Source organism: Onthophagus taurus, chromosome 7, assembly GCF_036711975.1.
Source record: "Onthophagus taurus isolate NC chromosome 7, IU_Otau_3.0, whole genome shotgun sequence".
In the NCBI taxonomy this organism is placed as follows: domain Eukaryota; kingdom Metazoa; phylum Arthropoda; class Insecta; order Coleoptera; family Scarabaeidae; genus Onthophagus; species Onthophagus taurus.
The window spans coordinates 33,495,286-33,507,336 of record NC_091972.1 but is presented as its reverse complement, the minus strand read 5'-3'; the positions used below and the strand labels follow the sequence as shown (position 1 = coordinate 33,507,336).

General features: G+C 32.8%; 1 protein-coding gene across 1 annotated transcript in view; it reads left to right on the top strand.

The window, feature by feature from the left end:
- LOC111418780 (pyruvate dehydrogenase kinase) overlaps positions 1–12,035 on the top strand; it is a 34,626-nt gene extending 22,591 nt beyond the window's left edge. Inside the window, exons 3-6 of the mRNA XM_023051451.2 lie at positions 10,247–10,432; positions 10,557–10,732; positions 10,960–11,184; positions 11,251–12,035. Coding sequence (XP_022907219.1) covers positions 10,247–10,432; positions 10,557–10,732; positions 10,960–11,184; positions 11,251–11,448 — 785 coding nt within the window. The 3' untranslated portion in view covers positions 11,449–12,035. The remainder of the gene's footprint in view (positions 1–10,246; positions 10,433–10,556; positions 10,733–10,959; positions 11,185–11,250) is intronic.
- The last annotated feature ends 16 nt before the right edge of the window (positions 12,036–12,051 follow it).

Genomic DNA, 12,051 nt, shown 5'->3' with positions numbered 1-12,051 from the left:
TTCTTACGTTTCACTTCGCGAAATAGCATTTTGGTTCAAAACATCATTAAAATTCCACTTGAATTTAATAAATTTTCATATCATTTTGACAAAATTTAACAAAAATTATCTCTTAGATAACTTGGCATTATAAAGTTTTACACTCTGCTGATTTAATTTCTTAGGGTTTTTATCATATCAACAACGATATAAATAGATAAATAAAAAAAATATCATAAACACTTATTTCGAGAGTGGTGAGTGTTTCTTATTTAATATACGTTTTATGTTATCGTTTCAATTCAAAATAATAATTAAATTATTTCAGTATCGAATCGATAATAATTTCATAAATATCTTAATATAACAATAAATCATATGAATCTTGTCATTTTTATATAGCTTAATTATTGTGTGATGGAAATTTTAAAAATTAACTGTAAATTCTTTATGCATTGAGATAAATTTTAAATTTTGATTCGATTACTTTGTAAAGTACCTATTTTCTGTAATTTGAAATTGGCTAGATGTTTGAAAACCGCGGTAAGCTCAACTTACAAGTACGGAAAGCTGTGAACATGAAACACTGAAAAGCAAAATACCATAGAAGAAATCAAAATTTCATGAGTAGAAACAAATTATTATGCGCAAACATATTATCACTGGTATTTGTTAAAGATGATATTTAACGTTTATTACGGTTAGTCTCTATTGTAAGCTATATTCTAGCCTCTATTATGAGGAGGGCAATGATGAAATATAGAAAATAAAGTATAAATGATGTTTTCAAAAAAGTAAAAATCCAATTAGTCAGTCGTTATGAATCAACGAAACAAATCGTTAGCGGAAAGTAGTGATTGCCTTAGCTACTGGGAAAAAATAGTTCCTTTATAGCGCCAGGAACTGTTAAATCTGTTGGAAGTTGCTTCCATTACCAATATTGTATCCATGTGTCAGCTCCTTCACATAGGTTTTGTAAAGAGTAAAATTGTTCAGCATACTGTAATTAAGTCACCTTGCAAAATAAATTATATGGCTTCTGTATTATTCAAGAAATTTAAGAATTTCATTACTTGAATTCGTCAAAGAATGTATGCTAATACCGTTACTGTATAATATTATCTGCAAGCGACATCGCCCAAACTTAGGTTGTTAAACTTGATTAAACTTAGGCAGATAATATATCATATTGCTTGCTTAACTCGAGTCGGCTCCCGGCTTCAGCGTTGCTACAACTGCTATGCAGATCTATCATTCTTTTTCTGTACAACCCCTTCATTATTTCAATTACTCCCTGATACGTGGGTTGAATCAAGGTGGTAAGATTTGGAGGAAGATGCAAGATAGTGATGTTCCCGTTCTCAGCTGACAACATTATCAAGAATCAATATTGGTTTTTGAGAGAGATCTTTGCCGCCCAAATATTTTTTTTTTACTTATTTAACTAATTTATTTTTAAATCATATTTCAAAAATATCTATCGTCATCCATACAAAACGGTAATTATAGTATTCGAGTGGTAGTTTTTTATGTTCTTTAAAGCTCTAGATATCTTTGACTTCCCTACCATAGCTTGTGTTAGTTTTTCTAGGGAAGAGAAAAAAGAAGATTATAATTCGATCTTTTTAATTTTATATAGGAGCAATTTTTAATGTTGGCAGATGTTAATGTACGAGTGCGCATTGCATGGCTAATAAATGTCGATTTCATCAACATTATATATTTGGGTCCGTTTCTTTAATCGCGTTTGATAATGTATCATAGAAAATTATAACAACGTCAGCACTAAGTCGTTTTACTTGAATTAGTAATCCGGGAGCACGATAGAAGATGTTTGGGGTGCTTCACTTGAATTCTTTGTTGCACGCCCGATTCTTTTCTACCCATTGCTACACATCCATTAAACCCACGATCGAAGATGTGTTTTGGATCGCGGCGCTAAGAATTTTCTTTACTCATGTAGTTTTTCTCAACGTACTGAAAGTTGACGGACAATTGCTCTTTAAAATTTTTGAATAGCAGCAATATTTCACCAGCTTGGAACCATAACTAATTAACACCTATGTGTGATTTCATCCAGAGCGCTGTCTTTGATCATTTACCATTCTGTATCAATGCAAAACATACGCAAAGAAAATAGCATAAAATTTACAAATGGAGAATAAAATTGAGTATTTATTTCGTTTGACTTGTGAACCTATAAATACCCACTTCGTCCTTTAATCGCCTTCTAGTTGCTTTATTGTCATAAGCTGAAAATAACGAAGCACGCTTTCACATTCCACTTTTTGTGAAATCCCTTTATACGTTTATATTATTTTCTCATAAATTCATTTATCTCTAGATTTGCAATTATGCTATAATTTTATTTTTAGTCTTATATTTATATATTATTAACAGATTTGCTATAAGAAAATAGTTAGAAAAAAATCATAATTTTATTTAGTTATTTGTCAACGAACAATAATAAGGAATAATAATAATTCCTTTAATTATTCAAGGAATTTGTGAATTTTTAACTGTTTCTTACAATAATAGATTTTAATAAGTATATTTTCTCTTCATTATCTCAGTGTCACTATAATATCTGTAGATTGTTTTATAAAGATATGGGTTTGATGTAGCGCCTTGACTGCCAGCGACTTGCCATAAAACCCAAACTCCGCACTTTAATAAGAAATGATTGTTAATTGAAAGTTATCATATAAATCTCCGCAAAATCTTAAAATCTGTCCAATTTTAAACGATAGGGTCGCAATATAATATCATATTTGGTTGTTTTCGATCCAATGGATATTGAGATCGATTGCGTTTAAAGCATCTTCGGATTTCATTGAAGTTTGTGGAGGCAAGTTTTACATTATCATTTCTAATTCAGTATTGATCGCTTCATTTATTAGTACAACTTCAATCAACGTTGATTCGCTGTGCCGTTCTTTCCCAAACCACTCTTCAATATCTTGTAATAAACCTGAAAGGTTTATTATTCCAATCCTGAGTAACGAAATAAGGTATTTTTTAAATTCATATCTTTTAAAGATTTAGTGACATCCTCTTTTCGCAAAACTGCATTCACCAGCATAATTAGTCCTTTAATTAGTCTAATATCATTTGCATCATATTCTGATCCATTGGTGGAAGCAGCGATGTACAATACAATTAGGCGGTAAAAAAGTGTTTGTGTCAGATCGTCTCTTAAAGCCAAATAGTCATTTGTTAAGATTCTTGTTTTTTAAAGAACATCGTACTGCAGGGATAAAAGCATTGTCTAAAAGCATACTTCTTTGGTTACCCATATTTTGCTTTGGTTTTTGTATATGAGTGAAAGATCAACATTTGGTTTAACATTTTCACAAGAGTCCTTCAGTATATTATCGAATACTACGTTAACATTTGGGCTCAAGTATACTACCCTGAATTTTTGCAATATCTGTTTCCTATCTACCATTTCTTTGAAGTTTCTCTATATTTTCACATTACACGATTATCTGTTTTATTATTGAAGTGTTTTTTACGTCTTTTCCATGTACTGTATTTTCTCGATAACTAAGTTCTTTAGATACATTTTGTATATTTGTTTTGAATCAAATCATTCCAAAATTAGATCACATGTCCAAAAAATATCGGGAAATAGTCGTTAAATGTATACATGCATTCGTTTCTAAATGCACAAATTTCAAAATATTCTCAATTTTTTTTGCTAACCTGCCAACACAACACCTATAATGTTGCCATAGGTCGTGTTGATGTATTTTAACTTCTACTACGGAGAAAGTTTAAAATTTTCCAACAATGCAGGTTTTGTTTACTCTAGTTAAATTTATCTTTCCTGAATGAACTCTAATGTATTTTCAAAAACAAATTAGTCATCAATATTCTGATCAATCGTATTCCTAAAATTATTATTTACAGCTTTTCAATATGCCGAATTATCCAATTAATAAACGCAAATAGTTATAGCATTTTGTTTCAAAGCGCAAGCCAATTATCGAACGGTAATTTATAATTTTAACGATTGGCTACAAATCAACTTAGTACCTATTCATTCACATTTGATCACTCTGTTTTTCCACAATTTCTATTTACGTATATTGCCTTACCCTAACAGCAACAACATCGTCGGTAATTTTGAGTATTAAGGAAACGAGCGAGCGCAGTAAAGTCCTGGTTGTCTTATTTTACTCTCGTAGTGAGTTGGTTATTGGCAAATTGTCAGTTCACGCCAACTCTAAACCGCACCTGATGTACATTCCATCTACTACCGTATGGAAATATGCATTTTTCGTCTAGTTGAGGAGCCAATTCTAGTTTGAATGTACCGGTTAAATCTGGTTAAGTTCACTGATGTGTATATTTATCGTATAACTCAATTTGTTTTAACAGTTCCTTGGGCTATGCGAAATCTACACCATTATTTTATTAAATTATGAGAATTATTAATAGCCATGAAATATTTAACAAATTCTTCGAATAATGTGTGCGTTATAATAAAATCGTTTTTGATAAACTACGATAATAATTTTCCGAATTTTTGGCATGTTGATATCAAGGAATTGTCCATTAGTCTTGACACGTTTGTATCAGTGTTGCATTGGATTAAAAGTCATTTTGTAATCATAATTTGTCATGTTTGCTCAATAACATAATCTCAATTATCATTGGATAAAAAATGTGTTACAAATGAGAAATTGACGTGACGTATTCTCAATAATTGCAAATACTTTATATTATACAACAAACATATAACATAGATTTATGTTATAAATGGAGATGTGTCCTGTTTCTTCATTCATAAAAATTCTTTAAAAGTGTGATATCTTTATTGAGTTTATTGTTTAAAATATCATGAAAGTGGGTATGTAATGTTGAGGTATGCCACTCGATCTTCATGTGTGCCAGGGATGATAAGGAAGGATGCTTCTGACGATATAGGTTGTGTTGAGGGGTGGTATGATTAATACTAAAAATTATCGAGGTGTCCAGGATATTATTGAGGGATGTCCGAGACCATGTCGACACATTGAGTATTATCCGGGACAATGTTGAAAAGAATCTGGTGCGGTGTTGATGGTTCGGGAGGATGTCGTGGTGTTGTGCTAAGCCATCAATTGATCATCCAACGTAGTCAAAAGATATATCTGACTGATTATCTATGGTTGTCGCTGTGTAAATCATGAACAGAAACCCGAAATCAAATACCTAGATCTGCGAAGGAATCCAAGAAGATTTCGCAGCGAAGGATGAAAAAAGACTGCTGCGACATTTATACATAACGTTGTAGCCTGGAAGATTGAAGAGAACTAAACATCATGTTTCTGTAAGCGCATTCGTTAACTGGAGTGGTTTTGTTCTCTACACAAGGGCACATAAAAATCTGCAAATAATGTAGAAATAGTTATATCGCAATTCAAATGCTTCTGCTGTAATAACTTTAGTATTTTGGTATGGATTCGCTATGAGCTTTTATTGAATGTATTTGTTACTCTTACAGTTTACTTGGTTTATTTCTGTTATTACTACTTATATCAGGCGTAGGTAACAAGTAGGCGCAGTATAATTTGGTCTCATGCAACATACTCGGCAGTAAATACTCGTCTGGAAGCATTGCTATTCTGTTTCTTTTTGTATGATTTATTCCTTCAACAAATTCATCGTTGAACAAAAAAATACGTCTCTATTGGACTACTAAGTAATTTTCTTACAAATTCTATCTATAATATGGTAAGCCACATGACATGTCATGCTTTTGCATAAATTTATACAAGAAAATTTGAACATAAATTCCTACATGATTGGGTTCCTACAAATAATCATCGTCATTTGGCACAAAGTCGTCAATTATTGTTTTTTACTTGAAATAGCTTTTAAAACAGCGCTCGCTTAAGAAGTCGATGCCATGGTGATGTGGCTTACCTTTCTACGTACAGAAATGATTGCAACAACACGATATCTATTACAATATTCTCGAAACAATTTATTTGTGGCTTAATGTAGTTCTCTTGAATTTTATAATGCTATAAAATAAATTTTTGTTTTGCCATTATGGTGCAATATAGTCTTGATATATTAATTTCTCTAACTTAAATTATATTCACATTATTAGGCCCCTCAGTCTATAAGTATCTATATGGGATACAATAAAGTCATATTATTATTATTATTATTATTTCACTTTGAATTGTGCCTAACAGCTGAATATCGTTCCAGTAAGGGCATTGCCCAATATATCCAACAACATTATCTATGACAACGCTTAATATTATTTCGAAGACCCCTCATGTCTATTTCGATATTCCATCAACATCATCGCTGTTACACGCATCGTCCTGAATATCCTTTGATGTAATGTCTGATACCTTTTAACATTTTCTAACTCAACTCAACTTAACTATATCCTTAACATCATCGTCGCAGGTATTTCTTTATATCGTGCCTGGTATAATAATCCCTTGATATCACCTCTGGGACCCCTCAGTATACTCCCGGACATCCTTCGATACCATCACTATCTCTCTCTATCCCTTCTACTATCTATCTCTTAATTTAGGATGGGATATCAGCATCGCCACGATTATCCCTCAGTACCGTTCTTACCACGCACGAAATATCGTCCTGGACAACCTTCAATATCATTCCTGCCACTCGTTGACATTGCCCAATACTTCCATTAACATAATTTATGGCAGCAATATTATCTCGAACACCCCTCAGTGTCTAGTTTGATATCGGTTGGCATCTGGTACATTGTAGCATCATCCTGAATATCCCTTGGTACCTTGTGCCTTTTAACATTACCTAACTGTACCATCAGTTAACATCAGTTTAGACAGTTCTCAATGACACTGAGGGTTGGGTTGTACACCACTCAACATCGTCGTAGGCACCTCTTTATATCGTGCTTGGTACAGCTGAATATCCTCCCAGTAATACCTCAATATCTCTTCTGGCGCCGAGCTCTTTGAAAATTTCTGTGATTGAATAGTTTAATATTCAATAAGAACATTAGATATAATAAAACCTATAAAGTAGGTCTTACGAAATGATTTTATAAAAAATCAAATAATTGATAAAAATGTTACGCCTTACAATTAAACAATAACATGTTTTTTAAACGCACTATCATTTATTATCAACAAAACAGTATTATTCGTTATTATCCTCCCAGTAATACCTCAATATCACTTCTGGGGCCGAGCTCTTTGAAGGTATTTTTGATAAACTTGTGAAAATTTCTGTGATTGAAAAGTTTAATATTCAATAAGAACATTAAGGCGATGTTACATGGTTCACTTCTGCTTTTCAATTTGGATGAAGCAACGAAATTGAGTCATGTAAACATAAAAGTGATCGTTCAATGTGATTATGCAATCGCGTTGAAAGAATTAGGCTGGTTTAATATTTTCACTTTTGGAGTGAATTGCGGTTCATCATTCAACGCAAATGAAAGAGAATTGAACGTGTAAACACATGTATTGAATGATTCAGTACATGTTCCTTGCAGTTAAAGAATACTCCTCTTACATCGGACCTTAATCTGCCAACAAAAACTACTAAATGGTTCAGGAACGACTGCAGTCCATTGCAAGCTTCTCCACTACAAGTTCCCCATTAAATTCACAGTCTACATATGATTTTGTAGATACAAATATTCAATCTGCAAATTCAACATGTTCATCATCTCAAACATCTTGATCCGTGAACTCACCAGACTATACTATTGAAGAACAATTTGAAACGTTAACTCAAAATTCGCCGACTTATCACACTCAGCCTACTACTCAAACACCTACACAACAGTTTGACCAATATAATGAAAATAATACGTCGGAGGTACTGCAATCAGCTATAAAATGCATCCTGTAGATTATATAGGTACAATAAAAATAAAAGATAACAAATATAAATTGGTTGTTTTATTTATGTCACTGATTACCTTGATGTAATCTCGGAGTGCTATCCAGATAGCTTCACATACTTCTAGGATAAAAGAACAAATTGTGCATCGGAGTACTCTGTATAATTTTATTGTTCCAATGATCCAAAACAATCACCAGTAGCAAGATGTTTGAGGACGATTTGCAATTTTATTCGTGTTAGTAAAGCATCTCTCATCACAGTACTTTCTTTCTGGATTAACGGAGTAACCATTTTTAGAAGTTTTTCAAATTCTGTTTTATTCATTCGAAGGTTATATGAATCTGGATCCTCTTCTGCCAATTCTGTCAATAGACAGTTTGAAGCTCCCAAGGTCTGTCTTCTTAATATCCATGGTCGTACCCACCAACTCTTTAATTAATGATCACAAATTAAGGTTATTTCCAACCGTACGACCTGATTCGACGACATCTGCCGCGCAAAGTGAGTTGAATAGTTCATTTTGGTGGATACGTATAAACACCATATCTTTTATTTCTGCGCCTTTCAACCAAAGTGAATCAATTTGGTTGAACCGTGTAATATCGCCATTAAATATAATAAGACCTATAAACTGGGTCCTACGAAATGATTTTATAAAAAATCAAATAATTGATAAAAATGTTACGCCTTACAATTAAGCAATAACTTGTTTTTTAAACGCACTATCATTTAATATCAACAAAACAGTAACTTCAATTCGTTTTAGCACCAAATCGTATTAGCATTTTACCGATATTGGCAAAAATTACAGAAAGAGTAATCGAATCTCAATTAAAGGACTATGTTACGGAATACAACCTTTTACCGCCTACACAGTCAGGTTTTAGAAAGCATTATGGCTGCAATACAGCTCTATCGAATATTGTGGACGATGTCATACGAAGCACAGACCAAGGAAAATTGACTTTGATGTGTCTCTTAGATTATTCAAAGGCTTTTGATACTATCAATCATGACTTGATGTATGTCATGCTTCGCTACATTGGGTTTGATGATCTTGCGTCGGGGTTCTTGCACAGTTACTTGACGGGCAGAATGCGGTGCGTGAAGGTGAATGGTCGCGTTTCATCGTTTCTTTCGACAACGTCCGGTGTTCCTCAGGGTTCAATTTTTATCCACTGCTATACTCGCTTTACACATCGCATTTTAACAGATACATAAAAAGTTGTAATTATCATTTCTACGCGGATGACACCCAGTTATATATATCTTTTCTGCCATCGGATGTCGATGATGCTTCCTTAGGTCTGACTTCGGATATAGAGGCTTTGGAGCTGGTTTCTAGGCGTCACTGCCTTTGTCTTAATGCTGCTAAAACAGAGCTGATTTTGTTTGGGCTAAGAAAGGTGATAAGTGACAATTCTGTTCGGGATCGGGTCAAGATAGTTGTCAACAATCAAGTATTGCCGCTGAAAGATTGTGTGAAAAACTTGGGTGTCTTATTGGACGAAAATTTTAGCTTTGATAAACACATCAATAAGTGCACTGCTTCCGCGTATGCCGCTCTTAAGCTGATTTATGGCGGTCGGTTGTTCCTCAATCGTAGGACAAGGGTGCTTTTGTGCGAGGCCTTGGTGTTAGTGCATTTTAATTATTGTGATACATTGTATGATCCGTGTATTTCGTATAGTAATACGAAAAAAATTCAGAAAATTCAAAATTCTTGCTTGCGCTTGATATTTGGGTTACGGGGGCGTCAGCATGTTTCGCACTAATTAAAGGATTTGAGTTGGCTCAACATTAAAAATAGGCGCATACTTCATTCGGCGGTTTTGTTCTTTAATATAATTACTTTGAAGAAACCTCCATACTTGTTCAATAAAATAAAATTTCGTACCGATGTTCATACATTGAATATTCGATTCAAGGGCACTCTTACCCCACCGATACATCATCACCAGCTATTTAAGAAATGCTTTTCATACCAAATAACACATATTCTTAATGATTTGCCATCAACTATAAAATGTAGCACTTCTTCAAGGTTGTTTCGTCATAGAATGAAGGGCCGTTTGTCTCAAATTCAGAATGCATTGTAGGGCGACAGGGATCGGGCAGTTTACGCTTAGTAATTAATTATGATTTCGCCATCGAGTCTTTTTCTTTTCTTATTTCTTTTCGTTTTTCTTTACTTTTTCTCTCTTGTATATATAGAATTAGTTTTATTAGGTTTGAGTGGAAGAGCAGGTGCTGTTACGGCTGCACCTGAACTCCGCCTAATTTGTCCTGGCTTAATTTATAATAATTTTATATATATATACAATAATGGGACAAATAAAGTCATATTATTATTATTATTAAATTTCGAACGTCTTATTGCTAAATTTGACAAATAAATTTTTATTTTCAGCTTTATTATTCGGTGGACAACTTGAAAATGCACCAGGTCCCAACAGGAGTAAATACATAGGATGTATAGACCCACATTGTGATATTGTTAGTGTAATTAAGGATGCGTACGAAAATGCCAGGTTCCTTTGTGATCAATATTACCTCGCCAGTCCTGACCTTATCCTTGAAGAGTCTCAACACAACGGTAAGCCAATTTTTATTTAATAGTTCAACGAACAATTAATTAAGGTTAAAATCTCATTTATCAAAATACTTTGTATAAATTTAAACTTTAATTATTATTATTAATAACCTTTATTCTTTTTTAGAAGTCGAACAGGAACGTGGCATCAAAATCGTTTACGTACCATCTCATATGTACCACATGCTCTTCGAGCTGTTTAAAAACTCCATGAGAGCGGTCATGGAATATCACGCGTCCTCGGATCAGTATCCACCAATAACTGTGACGGTTGCGAAAGGAAAAGAGGACATTTGTTTAAAGGTAGGTAATTAACTAATTATAATGCCCGTAATAATTAAACTATTGAACAACAATGGAAATCTTTTCTCTATTTAGCGTTCTTTAACGCGTTTTTATGATTTTACAGTATTAAATTTCTCCTATTCGACCCTAATTCCGTTTTAAATTAATTCCATGAAATTAAAATGCTTAGAAAATATTTTTTGGTGTCTAAGAAATTATTATTAAAAAAAAATAAAACTTTGTAGATGTCAGATAAAGGAGGTGGTATTCCTAGATCAACAACCGATCACATCTTCAAATATATGTACTCAACAGCACCACAACCTAGTAAATCCGATGCTCACACAGTTCCATTAGCTGGTTACGGTTATGGATTACCAATTTCACGACTTTACGCAAGATATTTTCATGGCGATCTTATTTTGTTATCTTGCGAAGGTTATGGTACAGACGCTGTGATATATATGAAGGTAAAAAATTACCCGCTTCCCCCATTTTTTGTTAAGTCCTTCGAGTTTTAATTAATGATTTCTTAGGCACTTTCCAATGAAGCTAATGAATTGCTACCGATTTTCAATAAAACCACATCAAAATTCTACAGAACGATAGTTCCAACTGGTGATTGGTCAAATCAAGCAACAAATTTGGGTAGTAGACAAATTAGTACAAATCTCAAAAGACATCAGCTGCCGCAATCCGTACAAGAAACGTTAACAAGTTCGGGTGCGGTATAGCTAAAGGAGTAAATGGATAGTAAATAGTTATCTCGATCGCCACGAAACGTAGAGAATTAATTTATAATTATATTTTTTTAAAGTTAGATGTGATGGGTAAAAAGAAATCTTTAAAAAAGTTATTTTTAAAAAAGTAATTTTAACACTCTTACATTTCAACCGTTGTACAATTTGTTAATTTAATTTATTTTTATCTTTTTTATCGATTGTTGTTCATTTTTAACAACCGAGAAAAAGAATAATTTAACTCGTTAAATAGTAATTTTCGTAAAAATCACCAGTTTTAACGAAAATAACGTATCAATAAATATATATATATTCGGATCAAAAATATCACGTCGCGTATACAGGTATTGAAGAGATTTTGATGAAGGAGAAATTTAATTATATTCTTTGTATATGTCGCAACGTCGAGACTGTGAAGATTTCAGGTGGAAATAGACGAAAGAAACTACGTTAGTTTTTAAGGCACGTTATTAGGATTTTATTTTTTTCCATCTTAGGATATCTCTAAATAAAATACTTTGTAAAATAATATTGTATATATTGCAAAATAATAAATATGTATATGTTTTAGTAATAATTAATATACTTTTTTTAATT